This window comes from Medicago sativa, chromosome 2, assembly GCF_051527215.1.
Source record: "Medicago sativa cultivar Bolivia chromosome 2, Bolivia_mono, whole genome shotgun sequence".
In the NCBI taxonomy this organism is placed as follows: domain Eukaryota; kingdom Viridiplantae; phylum Streptophyta; class Magnoliopsida; order Fabales; family Fabaceae; genus Medicago; species Medicago sativa.
This window is the reverse complement of record NC_140750.1, coordinates 20,095,608-20,106,056: the sequence shown is the minus strand read 5'-3', so window position 1 is coordinate 20,106,056 and position 10,449 is coordinate 20,095,608. Positions and strand designations below refer to the sequence as shown.

Sequence of the window (10,449 nt, the reverse complement as noted above, 5' to 3'; positions counted from 1 at the left end):
TGTTAGATTAATATAAGTTGTCGTCACTATTATTTGGGAACATCTTGTGCTTGGATCGGAGTTCTTTAAATACATCTTTGCCAATTTTTAAAAAAATACAAAATGTGATTCCTCTTGTAGAAGGCGCAATATAATAAAGAAATCCGCATGTAACGATTTATGTTAGACTAATATAAGTTGTCATCACTCAATTAACTTCTAAACAAGTAGAAAATTATGTTACATGATAAATCCACTTGCAACGAATTATGTTAAGACTAACATAAGTTGTCATCGCTCAATTCAATTCATAAGAAGTAGGAAATTACATTACTTGACCATGAGATTATTTTGGTACAAATCTAAATGCATTCTACTTTGATTTCCTATTTATTTCCTTTGTGGCCTTCATGTGTATTGAGTTGGAGTTCTTAGAATCATAGAGAAAAATATTAGAAATAAACACTTGAAACAACTAAGAAATTTCTTAATTTCTTAAACAACATCATATTCATATAAGAGAATAAACTGAGCAATACAAATGAAAGAGGATAAATATAGATAATTACATAACCTAACCATATGGTCAATTTAAGAGGAACAACCAATACCTTCTCATCAATTAGCATATTAGAGAAATCATCCACAAAGGTATGCGTACCTTTGTTTTTAACTACTCCCAGCCTGTGAAAGTAAAGATTATACAATAAGATTAGAACACTTGAATAACATGGTTAAAAAAAACGTAGAAAATAGCTTACTTTGTGTCATTGACATCAACAACAAACCTGGTGGTAAAGCCAAAAGATCAGGAGGAAAATGATCAAATGCAACATATAATGAGTGAAAAAGGAATATGAGAGATTAGTGTTGGTTATATACGTGAAAGAGAAATAAGGGAATTAAGATGATTTAAAGCCTAACATTTTTTTAGGTTTTATGTGGAGGAATGTAAAGGGACACATCTTATAGTGATGGTATAAAAATAAAATGAGTTACAATAATTAATTGTTTTTTTTGGTACAAACAATAATTAATTGTTATTTACATATGAATAGGAATGTAACCGACCATTTATTTTTATTTTATTTTTTAAATGAATGAGTTAGCACTACTTGTAGATGAATAAATCGTCCAAAAAAAACAGCCAGATGTAGTTGAAAGATGTAAGAATAGATAGTGGAAAGTTACAAAGCTCAAATGGTGAGTTACATAATAAATATAAGAATTAATATATGTAAATGGAAATATTTAGTAAATAGATACAAAATCATGTGGACCAATAACAACAAAGCATCTTTGGCGCCAAAGAGTAGTAGAATTAAAGTTGACAATTTTTCTTAACATTGTTATTAGTATTAGAAATAAGTTAGATATTAGAGCTAATTTTTTTGGGGTTCTCCTCTTTTAGCATTACTACTTTTTATTAACCAAAAATAAAATCTTGACGTTCTTTATTTGTGTAAGACGTCGGCAAAAGCAATGACTCTAGAATTCTTACGAGTTAGGTTGGGTTTTGATTCTTGTTGTGCTATATATGTTGAAGGGAGAAGTGGAGGGATACCATCATAGGTTGAAATAGGTCAAACGGTTCGTCTGAGGACTATAACTCGATCTACTTAAAATCCGACTCGACCTAACTCGTTTAGTAAATAAGTGAGATACATGCTTTTTAAAAAACCATTAATTTAAATAGATTAAACTAAGACTTATAGAAAAGTATACTATGTTTACAAGACATCCCATATATATGTAATTACATATACTTCATTGTATTAATAAATTTTTGTCCCATATATGTTTAATAGCCTCTATACAATGGATGTAGAGGCTTTACAAAATTTTATTCGATTTACATGCAATATATGCTTATAGAGTGAAACGAAATTGATATACAAGCTCTATAAAATTTTATTGGCATCCTTCTAAGAAATATATATTTTTATTAGCCTTTTTAAAAATAGACCAAATACTTTATTTAAAATTCTTAGCATGAATTAGGCTTTCTGACAGGTTAATAGGTCAGACTAGACTTTTAAAAAGGTCAGGACGGGCTTAAAATAAAGCCTTTGACAGGTTAATAAGCCAGACTTAGACTTTAGCCTTTTAAACTAGGTCTGACCTATTTAAGCAAAGCTCGACCTGACCCGACCTATTCCCACCCCTAGATAGTAGTGATATGGAAAGTTAATAGCATGTGTAAAATTATTAATTACTCCATAAACAATATCAATTTAATTGTGGAAGATACAATAAAAGGAAATTGATGTTAATTGGTTTTTATGGTTACCCAAAAGGAGGTTGAAGAAGAGATTCGTGGATTATGCTAAGAGAGTTGAGGGACCTGTCTCATCTGCCTTGGTGTATCATAAGAGATTTTAATGATCTTTTATCTCAAGAGAATAAACGACGCCAACATTCCCATCCTAATTGGATTTATCTTGGGTTTAGGCAGGAACGTATCTGAGGCAGGGCGAGGAGGGCAACCGCCCTAGACCACAAAAAATAAGTTTAAAATTTGAGCCTTAAAATACAAAATCAGGGATTCATTAAGTAAAAAAAATTAGGGAATGCTAAAACGATATACATTTTAACTGAAAAATGACATATCAGAGACCTGAATAACACATTTCCTAACATAATGAAAACTATCATCTTTAAGAAAATTATTTTTACACTTTAGGAATTCAATTTTCTGTTTTTATATACTTATTAGTTAGGGCCCAAATTGTAGGTTCGCCCGTAGGCCACTAGAACCTCAGAAACGGCCCTGGGTTTAGGGAGGCGGTAAATGATTGTGATCTTAAAGATATGTCAAGGTGAAAAATTATCCATTTGCGTGGATAAAAAGTCGTGGAACAGATAGGGTGGTAGAAGAAAGATTGGACCGTGATATAGTGAATTCTTCCTTGGAGGAAACTTTCCCTAATGCCCGGTTAATGAATTTGATAGCTTCACATTTTTTATCATAGCCCTATTCTTCTCAATTTGGAACCAATAGTGAAAGAGAGAAGGCCAAATATGTTCATGTTTGAGATTAGATGGCTTGTAGAACCCAATATTGTGGAGGTAATGACGAATGGTTAAGGAAGGAGGATAATATAGAGGTCACATAGCATGCAAATTTGCGTGAAGTGGCCGGCTTGATGGTGTTTGATAATCTCTTTCAATGTAGTGGAGGGCACCATGCATCACTCCTTGGTACGATTCAGCCTAAGATAACCGAAGCAAACAACAACCTTATTTTAGCACCGTTTACTAAAGAGAAGCTGAAACATACGTTATTTCAAATGCATTCAAATAAGTCATCGAGTCTTGATGGGTTTAGTTTAATCCAGGTTTTTTTTCAAAGGTTTTGGAATCTTTGTAGTGATGAAATTTTTGGAGTTGTGAATGTGTGGTTAGATATAGGTTATTTTCCGAGCACATTGAATGATAATAATATTTTCCGTATTCCTAAATGTGACAAACCAACCAATACGAAGGAATGGAGGGTAATTTCATTATGTAATGTGCTTTATAAGATGATATCTAAGCTTCTTGCTAATAGGATGGAATAGTGCTTGGATAAGGCTGTCTCGAAAATAGATACCAACACCAAACTTTTCATCAGCTTCTAAAAGAGCACAATCAAAGTTACACTTGATCCAATCTGCTTACAGTTTAGACCAAGTTGGAGTAGCAGACTGCACATCATCGTTGATACGGTGACACCCCATGAAATCTCGAACTGTATTTAATGCCAGGACGCAAGATGTGTGTGCCTTGACAAGTTTTTTTTTTCTTCTTCTTTCCATAAACAAGCATTACATACATGCCAAATACTCCATAAAATAGCTACAATAATATCAAAGATAATGGATGAAAAACTACCATTTGACGTTATGTACGACTCTATCTTGCCCAAAGATTCGCTTCTTTCCAACCATCAGTAGCAAAATTACAGCGCATAAACATGTGCTTTTCATTATTACAAACCAGACAAGCAGGGGTGGTTCTACCGTATGGCGACCCCGGGCGGTCGTCCGGGCTCGATCGATAATCAGTCGCGGATTTTCCTTGGTACCCATGGTTATATATTTGTGTGTTATATATTTACTTTTTTGTCAAAAAAGGTCCATGGAGGGATTCGAACACACACCCCTGCTCCATATTCAAGTAAATTATACCACTACAGCAGTTAACTTTTCATATAAATCTTTCAAACAACTTAATATATATTTCATAGAATTTTGGCACCCCAAGAAAATAACTCAAGATCCGCCACTGTCGATAAATCCTTCAAACAACTTAATATGACGATCCTTTTTTATTTTGATTTATGACTATTATATATATATATATATATATATATATATATATATATATATATATATATATATATATATTGAAGGAAATGTGAATTTGCGATAAATTTTTCGCCCAGGCTCTATATAATTCCTGGCTCCGCCACTGCAGACAAGTGACTGACAATGTACTCCACGACTTTGCAAATTAAACCTCGTGGGTAGCCAACAACGAAGAGGCCTCAAATCCTCGTGGATACGCAATGACCATATCAACTTTAGGTATAAATACATAATATGACAAAATAATTATAAATGCTTGCATAACTTTAGTTCGTCAAGAAAATGCTTCAAATCCTCTTAATCTTTGGTTCAAACCTTAGGTTCAACAAAGTTTAATATTTTATTTGAAAAAGCCTCACTAAAAAATTCGCTTTACACCTACCAAAATGTTGGATAGGCTATGTATATGAGTATTTTGGTTACTTTAATTGTCGCATTTGTAGGTATTTTGTCCTTTTATATTTTAACTTACATATTTTATTTTTAAAAAAGAAATTGAGGGGTTGTGAGGTTATTCACAATTTTATCTTTTTTAATTTTAGCATCGTAAAATTTGTGTTGTTTTGATGTATTTTAATTTCTTTTTAGCGATTTCACAAACCGACAGACTGTTTTAAAAATCATACTTGGACATGATGAGACTTTCAAAACATGATTCAATTGCTTTAGATTGCTCAAATCAATTCACGACAAAACGCAACCAAACTGTTTAAATAATTGAACCGTGGACAGTGTTAGTTTAAAATTCAACCAATTGAAAACCATATATGCACTATGTCTATTAGTTTCATGTTATCCTAAATTAAATAAATTAAAATGACGTAAAGTGCTATTCCTCAAAAGAAAAGAATGACGGAAAGTGCTAGAAAATTCTTTTGCATTATTTATTGCATAACACAGATGGTGCAAAACCTCATCACCAACACAACATTGGTTTTTTGTTTTTAAACACCCAAAACAACACTCAAACCTCAAAATATCCAACATAGACCCACACACATGTACGAGCTAGAGATCGTGATGTATACTATTATTAAACAACCATATCATAGGCTGTAAAATTATTATTCTTGTGACACAACCAAGTATACATTTACTTAATAATTAGGGTTTGCCAAAACGTAACCCTCAATGGCCTTGATAAGTCCAGTTCCTTTGGCCTTAGTCTCCTCACGTACTGCTTCAGATAGAACTGCATCACCTTTGGTGTGGTATTTCACTGAAATCTTAACAATGGAACCACCATCAGAGCCAGCCACAACACTTGTCTCGAATTCAACTTTCTCTAAACTTTCATCCAACCCTGTTCCTCCTACTATGCTATAGTTGTATCCCAAGTTTGCCTCATCCACTGCTGCTAATTTGTGTAGCACAAAGTCGGTTTTGCCACCTACAATACACACATCATAAATTTATATAAGTTTTGTTTCCTTAAATGTAAATAAAGTTTGACTAAAAATTATTTCAGTCATCGGTTGACCTGAAAGTAACTGGATATCGTTAATTACTTGTTTGTTGAATCTCATTTCACTATACCAACAATCAACTCTAGTCCTAAAAAAAATCAACCGTGTAAATGTTTTAGTTTTTTGTAGAGACGTGTAATTGTTACAAAAAACCAACTTTTCTCACTTTCATTTTGTTCTTCACACACCACAAAAATACCAAAATACCATAAACAACAGTTAACTGTCGCTCACTCCACAACAACAGTTAACATTTTTGTAGAGCTTTGTAGAGTTTAGCTGGAGCCACAGTTGAGACATGTTCATCAAGGAAAACAAAAACACCCATGATATATATATCAAGATAAAAAGGATCAATATGCAAGAAGTAAATGAAAGGATAAGTGTATAATATGAATACTACTGATTTAGTTTGTGATGCGGTTTATAACATATTGAGGGTTACTATTTATAGAACTTTGGTAGGACCGACCTACCTTGTTTGCTTATTATTTTGATATTTATTTATTGGGTCAATTCTCTTTGTGATGTCGACAATCTTGAATTCGATTCCGAAAGTCTAGAAATCCATGACTTTAAGTGACATATTGGTAGGTCCTACCTTGTTTTAGAAGATAGGAGTAAATGTTTGATATTGATTAAAGTCACAAACAACCGTTTTCGTAAGCATAACTCAGTTGGTATGGACAAGGCATAAAATATGTAAGATTCAAATCACAGCTACCAAAAAAAAAAAAGTTACAAGGAACCATCTAAAGTTGCGTCAAAAATAATAATTCAAGTTCGAATTAATTTTTGTTTAGAATTGAAATGGTACCGACAGTTTTTTCAACATAGATTTGGTGATTTATATTATTTCTCTGTTTTTTTTATCTTTTGATGCTGCTTATTGCTTTGTTACTAAATGAATTTGTCATTTCTCTGCTTGCTTATTGCTTCTGATGTCGCGTTATTTATCTGTTTGCTTTTTGTTCTTTTTTGTGAGAATTTTAACCCAGCTTTGTTACTTAATGAATTAGTCATGTACAGATTCAGTTGTTTTAAATTGTAGATTTAATACTCAAATAAAATGCTAGTACGGGAAAATTATGTATCAGAATTTTAAATTGTAGATTTTAAAGTGTATTAACTATGAAGTATATATCAGAATTTAACTCCTATAAAATAAGTGAAAAAAGAAAATAGTTATTATATATGTATGTGGAGTATGAAAGTGCTCATAATCTCAATCGTTAAGTATGAACTCTGATTCTGAAAATTAAGTATATTGCATTTTTTTTTCAACTTTTATACTTCTTAATATTATCCATATATGATATTCTCAAGTGTGAAATATTATCTAAGAAAGTGAGATTTGTCAAATTTGGAATCACTATATATTTGGATGTTTGTGCTTTGTTTAGAATGTTATATATGGTGTAATTCCTATGTTTCTAATATAGTATTATGATGTGCAGCAATTTTTTGTTTTTAATCATGACACATTTGATGGAAATACGTGAGCAACCATACATATATGTGACTTTTAAATGCTGAACCTGTTGAAAAATATTTTTGCAGTTGTAGTTTTATCACATTCTGAGGGCAGAAGTTCCTTTTTTTGTTGCTAATGATAATAAGGGCCTAATAATAATGGCAGAAGTTCCTTTCGGTCAAAATCTGTAGCAAGAAGCCTCACAAAGAACTACCAAGATGAATACATTAAGAAACAGATTTAATAAGATACAAGTTAATATTGAGAAATTTGCTTATCAATGATAAAATATTATTTAAGAAATTACATAAGGTTCCATCTAATCGTAATTGGTTTGTAACTTGTACAGTTTACTTGCAACCTGGGATGTAAAGAAGATGGTTTGTACAATAGGGGTATTTGTGTAATTATAACGATCATTCTCAGGATTCTACATTTCAAGCCAAACATATTTTACCTATTCCTTGGAATTATTTTTAAAAATGTTCCCAGGAATTAAACAATTAACCAAGCACTTTTTCCTATATTTTCCTGGGAATAAAATTTTAACCTTCACATTCCTGGGAAAGTTGATACCTGGGAATAAATTTTGTAACCCTCAAACAAACGCCCCCTAAACATTTAGCTTTAAGTAGAATTAATTTTACAAGCAAAATAAATTTTACTTTAAAACATTTAAACATATAGTAAGTGTAAAATGTGAAGAATTATATATTCAAACACGCACTCCAATTCATCAAATATCCTTTAAATCTTTTACCATTCAAATTGTATTTACGGAACTAAATAATGTAGCTTTGATCCGCAAAAAGAAAGATAGTGTTTGTTGGAGGTGCAGAAAGATTGCTTATCACATTTTTCTTTTTAGTAAATAATCAAACCGTGCTGCATCATGGATGGTCTAAGTTTCCCATCAGATACTAGTAGTATCATTAATAAGTTCGGTTAATAAGTATGTAATTAAAAGCTGTCCATATTAGAGAGCGGGGAGAGGATCCTCTCCAGTCTTTTTTCTCTCCAGTTTCCTCCTGTGAATAGATCTCAGCCCTTCATTTATTTAAATGACAAATCAATGGATAGAAATAAAACACAAATGAGATGTTGTTTTCTCTATTTCATGTCGTTTTGGCTATCTCCAGTTTTTACCTTTTTTGCTCACAAACCCATCTCAAGATTGAAACTCTGTAGAGTACGATTGAAACTCTGTAATTTGAAACTCTGTAACTCTGAAACATTAAATTTGAAACTATCTTCATGTACTTGTTCACAAGATGCATCCCTACAATTTTCCATCAAAAAATAAAGATGCATCCCTACAATTTGAAACTTTGTAACTCTGATCTCCACACAAACGTTAATCGCAACCGTGATCTGTTAAATTTCAGTTGGCTTCCCTTATTTCTTATTAATCTGATTAATTGATTTCTTGCTTATTGATTTGAAATTAGGTTAATTTGAATAATAATAAATGGAAACCCATATTAAACAATATCACAAAATTTACATAGAGAATGGGAGAAGGAAGGAAGAGGGAAAATAGAGAAGGAAGAAGGACACCGTTGCGAACCTGTGAACCTGTGTATGGAATGAAGCAGAAAAATGGTCTGTGAAGAAGGGGATACGTGAGGGATGAGTGAAAGGAATGAGACAAAATCTGATTTAATTGGTTTTATTGGTAGCCGTTGATCTGTCTTTTAAAAAAATGAAAGGCTGAGATTGCACAAGAGAAAACTGGAGAAAAACTTAACAGGAGACAATCCATTCCCTTAGAGAGCGTGTATCATTTTTCAAAACCATAAATTGTGGATCATATCTTCAAAAGGATATTTTCAACTCAATAATGACTTTTCTTATATATGGATATAGATCAATGAAAATCGAAGTTTGACTTGGACAAAAGCATAAACAACTCAACTCAAGGACGGCAAAGTTTCAAAATTTGCAACCTACGTCCTACCAGTGAGAACTACGTTACCCTCTCTTGTTTAAGGGGTAATTACCCTCTCATGATATCAACCAATCAAAATGTAATATGCATAGACAACATTAATTGTCAAATAAATGAATCAATTTTTTCTAAAAATAAAAAAGTTAATCTTAATCATAAGGTAACTTTTAATACTTTTAATTTTTATTTAGAGTAAATTACACTCCCCTCCCCTCTTATGTTAAAATATACACTTCCCTCCCTTTAAAAATAAAATCTACACTCCTCTCCCTATAAGATGCTTGAATTACAACCCTTTCCCTTAATAATTAAATATGTACTACACTTTAATCTATTTTAACATAAATAAATATTTTTATGATATATACTAATTTTGAACCACTATTTAAGAAAAATAAATTAATTTTTTGATAATTTAAATATCAATGGTAATTAAACTTAAATATTTTGCTATTAAGTTTATAATTTATAGTATAAAACTAATTTTTAAATAACCATATTTTACTGTATTTAGTAATTATTGTGATTTTATTTTTTGGTTGTTTCATATTTTATAATAGGGTTTAAAACTATATGTTAATGTAATTGTGAATAAAAAATAGAGAAAATTATGTATTCAAATTTTGATTATGTTAAAATAGACCCGTAGTACTTTTTTGTTTTAAGTGTGTTAGATTATTTTATTTTATTTTGCTAGACTTATAACAAATAATATTTTTACATCAAATTTCTTTCATTTGGATGTCCTTAAATTCATCACTTACATTCATAAAATTTCTTCCATTCCACAACCCCGAACGTGAGAACAAAAACCTCTCCTTCATTCAAATTTCTTCTTTATTCTTCCCTATTGATCAATTCTTATTTCCTTTTCGTTTTCTTCCCATTTTGATTGTTCAATTTTGTCATTTCAAACTGCTGCAGTTTCAAATTATAGTGAGAATTGTCGTTGTTTCTAGAACCGCGTCAGGTATCGTGACTTTTTTTTTATTTAAGCAGCCAACCTAATAAAATCTGCTAACACGCATAGACCTGCCTCACTATCAGCCATAGCCTTTAAGTCCAAACAAAAGAACAAAAGCCTCATGACATAACCATTTCAGCAGCAACCGAAAAAAATGCTAGCAAACTCCCAAAACATCACATCGCCAACACCTGCTAGCAATTCTTAAAGTATAACGGATGACTTACTCAATTGTTATAATTAACTACCTCACAACCATACTTGACGTG

General features: G+C 31.5%; 1 protein-coding gene and 1 long non-coding RNA gene across 2 annotated transcripts; both read right to left on the bottom strand.

The window, feature by feature from the left end:
• Window positions 1–246: 246 nt before the first annotated feature.
• Window positions 247–897, bottom strand: LOC146945345 (uncharacterized). The gene is made up of 2 exons (XR_015028022.1): window positions 591–897; window positions 247–409 (listed from the first exon to the last, which is right to left on the bottom strand). It is a non-coding gene; the product is annotated as an uncharacterized LOC146945345 (long non-coding RNA).
• Window positions 898–5,188: 4,291 nt separating this feature from the next.
• Window positions 5,189–6,016, bottom strand: LOC146945344 (ABA-responsive protein ABR17-like). Its single transcript, XM_085747887.1, has 3 exons — window positions 6,002–6,016; window positions 5,809–5,882; window positions 5,189–5,718 (listed from the first exon to the last, which is right to left on the bottom strand). Exons 2-3 carry the CDS (start codon window positions 5,852–5,854, stop codon window positions 5,426–5,428), a joined length of 339 nt encoding a protein of 112 aa, XP_085604013.1. The 5' UTR covers window positions 5,855–5,882; window positions 6,002–6,016; the 3' UTR covers window positions 5,189–5,425.
• Between the last annotated feature and the right edge of the window lie 4,433 nt (window positions 6,017–10,449).